At 47.5% G+C, this 4,380-nt stretch overlaps 1 protein-coding gene across 1 annotated transcript; it reads left to right on the top strand.

The window, feature by feature from the left end:
* The first annotated feature begins 2,220 nt into the window (after positions 1-2,220).
* Positions 2,221-2,935, top strand: LOC102254162 (60S ribosomal protein L14). Its single transcript, XM_005861532.2, has one exon. The coding sequence runs from the start codon at positions 2,257-2,259 to the stop codon at positions 2,887-2,889; it is 633 nt and encodes a 210-aa protein (XP_005861594.1). The 5' UTR covers positions 2,221-2,256; the 3' UTR covers positions 2,890-2,935.
* Positions 2,936-4,380: the final 1,445 nt, after the last annotated feature.

Genomic DNA, 4,380 nt, shown 5'->3' with positions numbered 1-4,380 from the left:
TGTGTGTGTGTGTGTGTGTGTGTGTGTGTGTGTGTGTGTGTGTGTGTGTAGGGGGGCATTGGGGAGGAAGAGAAAGTAAAATGAGACTTATAATAATAATGTCCTCATGACCCAAGCATTTCTCCCCGCATTCTAGAGACTAGTTTTTATCCTGTGGTCTACAGATGTGTTTAAACTTTTTTTGTTCAGTTTGTAGATTTTTCTTCGTGGAGGGTCTCTAAATCCCATCCGTCTGCAAGCCAGCTTTCTAAAGCAATGGCCAGGTAGGAATCTGAGAAAGAAACCTCTCCACTGTGTAAGACTGTGGGGAAAAGTGGGGGGTTGAGAGTTGATGCTTGTTGAATTTAGATCGGAAGGTGAGCTAAGGGAACTTACAGTTAGGTAGAAGCAAGCCACTCAGTCTAATGCTTCCATGCAGCTGATCTGTCTGACTTTCAACCAGTACTCTCCCCCGCCCCCGCCCAAATCATGAAAAAACCATGGCGGGCACAGGCAAAACGGAGGCAAAAAGATATAGAATCAGAACCCAAATCAGGCTCCTTATAATCTTTGGCTCCGCTCAGCCCCCCTACAAGATGCCAGCATCATAATCAATGACTACTCCTCAGCTTAAAATGCTGGAAATGGTTCTGGAGAAATTAAATCAGTTTATGAGCAGAGGAGAAGCATGTCCAGGACATCTTAACAGGCACTGACCTTTTTAAGGAAAACGACATTTAAGGTCTCTGAATACTGTGTTACTATGACAATGGCAGTCCAGGGATGCCTGGAGAAAACACAGTGGCCCAAAGGCTTGGAGCCTGAGCTGCAAAGGGTATGTCTGCAAGACGGTTGCCATCTGTAAGATGCCACTGAGCTGCCCCAATTAAGGTGTCTGCAACGACAGCTCTGCGGGCCAGCAAGGAGGAGGCTGGTAAGCAGCCAGGGCATGGGCTTAGGTAAGCAGCTGCCCTGTGCCAGGGGCATTAGCAGGAGCTTAGTGCCTTGGCCCATGTGCCCTGCCAGGTTCGCCCACGATGTGTAACATTACCTCTATCTGGGGATGATCCTTCGGCACGTTGACAAACGTTGGGAGGCGCTTGCTGAACCACATTGCAACATCTCGGTTCATGTTGACAGCAAAAGGCTCAAAGCCCTCTTGGAGGCCGCACATGGTATAAAACTTGAAGGTACTGGCGTCCATCCCGAGATTCATGCGGCCGATCTGAGACAGCCCCAGAGAGCAGATGGGCACAAAGCCTGCAGAATGGCGAATGAGAGCCCTGCCTCAGCCCGCAGTCCCATCCCAGGACTGCGAGGAAGTCTGACCTTTGCCTCCTTAACAGCTTTGAGTCCCAGCCAGAAAGATGGGAACCCACCCTTTGTCTTTCTTCCTGGCAGGTAAATGGAACAACAGGAGGCACATGGAGGTGATGGCTGCCCGTGGGGTATGTGGGAAGGAAAAGTAATTTGGTTCAAAATAATTTGGGGGGAAAAACAATCGTCCAGCCAAGATTCTTCTTAAACTGTAAATAAACATAAGCCGGAAAAGTAAAACCAATAAGAGAAAAAGTAAAATTCTTTATCTATGTCTTAGTTGAAACTGCTGTTGGGCCCTGGGAAATTTTAAATATTGCCCTAAACAGAACAGCATGAGAAACCTAAAGAAGGACTTGGTGCAAACACCTCACTTTTTCTAGGCCTCAGCATATTCCCCAGGAAATAAGAGCGCTGATGGTTTCCCCAGTCCCAGAGTATGATTCTGAGAAGTTTCAAATGCTGACACTATGCCTCTGTTTACGAAACACAGTTTCCAGTCCCCCTCCCCTCCCCCGTCCTCCTAGCTACTGAGATGGTCCCCGCCTGGGCAGGAAGGCATAATTTTTGAGCAGGAGCTGTGGAAAACTCTCTTCCCTCCTACATGTCTCTTCTCTCCAAGCTCACATCAATTAAAAACACTGCCAAAGAGGCCAAAGCAGAAGTTTAAATTGCTTGGTGTTCTTCTTTGTGGGTATTTATAAATCATAATTGTGGACCAATAAATCAGCAGAGCTGGGAAAGCACTCATTATCCTGGGTTTGGGAGGACTTGGGAGGCAGGCGACCAAGAGTGCTCAGAGGGAGGAAGGGCTCTGAGGCTGGTGGCTCTAGCCCCACAAAGGAAATTGGTGTCCCTGCTAGGACAGGGATGTTTATTTAAGCGGAAATTTAAAAGCCAATTTTGGGCACATGCGCACGGTTGGGTGGGCCTCGTTCCTTCTCGCCGAGCGCCGCCAACATGGTGTTCAGGCGCTTCGTGGAGGTTGGCCGGGTGGCCTACGTCTCCTTCGGGCCTCATGCCGGGAAGCTGGTTGAGATCGTAGATGTTATCGATCAGAACAGGGCTTTGGTTGATGGACCTTGCACTCAAGTAAGGAGACAGGCTATGCCTTTCAAATGCATGCAGCTCACTGACTTCATCCTTAAGTTCCCACACAGTGCCCTCCAGAAGTATGTTCGACAAGCCTGGGAGAAGGCAGACCTCAATACAAAATGGGCAGCCACAAGATGGGCCAAGAAGATTGAAGCCAGAGAAAAGAAAGCCAAGATGACAGATTTTGATCGTTACAAAGCAATGAAGGCAAAGAAAATGAGGAACCGAATAAAAAAGCTTGAAGTTAGGAAGCTTCAAAAGGCAGCTCTCCTGAAAGCTTCTCCCAAAAAAGCACCTGCTGCTAAAGGTGCCGCTGCAGCTGCTGCAAAGGTTCCAGCAAAAAAGGTGACCACTGCAGGCAAGAAGTCTCCAGCCCAGAAGGTTCCCGCCCAGAAACCTGCAGGGCAGAAGGCAGCGCCTCCAAAAGCTCAAAAGGGTCCGAAAGCCCCAGCCCAGAAAGCACCTGCTGCTCCCAAGGCATCTGGCAAGAAAGCATGAGAACACGAGGGGCTACTATAAACGTATAATAAAGGTTCTTTTAACAACAAAAAAAAATTCCAATGGCATTTTCCACAGAAATAGAAACAGACAATTCTACAATGTTTATAGAAACACAAAAGTTCCTGAATAGCTAAAGCAGTCTTAAGACAGAATAACAAAGCTGGAGGCATCGCACATCTGGTTTCAAACTATATTACAGAGCCATCCTAATCAAAACAGTGTGGTATTGGCATAAAAACAGACATAATAATCAGTGGAAGAAAACTGAGACCCCAGAAATAAATGGTCAATTAATTTACAACAAATGAATAAAGAATATACAATGGGAAAAAGATAGTCTTTTCAATAAGTGGTGCTGGGAAAACTGGATAGCTATGTGCAAAAGAATAAAATTGGACTCCAATCTGACACCATACACAAGATTCAACTCCAAATGGATTAAGACTTCAACATATGATCTGAAACCATAAATTTCCTAGAAGAAAACAAAAGGGGTTTTGATTGCGGCAATGATTGGATTTGACACCAAAAGCAAGGAAACAAAAGCAAAAACAAATAAATGGGACTACATCAAAGTAAAAATCTTTTGCTCAGCAGAGGAATCTATCAACAAAATGAAATGGCAATCTATAGAATGGGAGTCAGCCATATATCTGATAAGTGGTTTATATCCAAAATATATAGGGAAATCATATAAATCTATAACAACCCCAATCACTCCAATTTTAAAAAATGGGCAGAGAAACTGAATAGACATTTTTACTAAAAAGACATATTAATGGCCACAAGAAAAGGTGCCAAATATCACAAATTATCTGGAAAATGCAAATCAAAACATCAATGAGATATCACACCTGTTAGAATGGCTACTATGTAAAAGACTAGTGGCCAGGTGCACGAAATTCATGCATGGGGGGACAGCGGAGGGGGGAGCGGGGGGTGTCCCTCAGTCCGGCCTGCATCCTCTCCAATCTGGGACCCCTTCAGCAATGCCTGACTGCCAGTTTAGGCAGTAGGACATCCTTCTCACAATCAAGGACCACTGGCTCCTAACAGCTCACCTTCCTGCCTTCCTGATCATTCCTAACCACTCTGCATACCAGCCTGCTCACCCCCAACTGCCCACCTTTGCTGGCCTGATTGCCCCCAACTGCGCCCCTGCCAGGATGATCACCCCTAACTGCCATCCCCCGCCAGCCTGATCACCCCCAACTGTCCCCACCACCAGCCTGTTCACCACCAACTGCCCTCCCCTCCTGGCCTGATTGCTTGTAACTGCCTCTGCCTCGGCCCTGCCACTATGGCTTTGTCTGGGTGGCAGCCAAGGAGCCAGCTGGGGCTACAAAGGAAGCCAACCCTCAAGCCTGAGAGAAGCCAAGCATCCCGCCTGCCCCAGCTGGCTCTGTGGCCACCGCCCAGAGCCAGGCCCTCTGCAGCTGGCCAGGGCTTGCGGGAGGCTTGGCTTCCTTCATCGCTGGGGCGATGAAG

This window comes from Myotis brandtii, unplaced genomic scaffold (genome assembly GCF_000412655.1).
Source record: "Myotis brandtii unplaced genomic scaffold, ASM41265v1 scaffold1533, whole genome shotgun sequence".
In the NCBI taxonomy this organism is placed as follows: Eukaryota; Metazoa; Chordata; class Mammalia; order Chiroptera; family Vespertilionidae; genus Myotis; species Myotis brandtii.
Note: the sequence above shows the minus strand (reverse complement) of the source record. Positions and strands in the feature narration are given on the sequence as shown.

What these genes read in the sequence shown, in the direction of transcription:
- LOC102254162 (XM_005861532.2), top strand. Translation starts at nt 2,257, where the DNA reads ATGGTGTTCAGGCGCTTCGTGGAGGTTGGCCGGGTGGCCTACGTCTCC.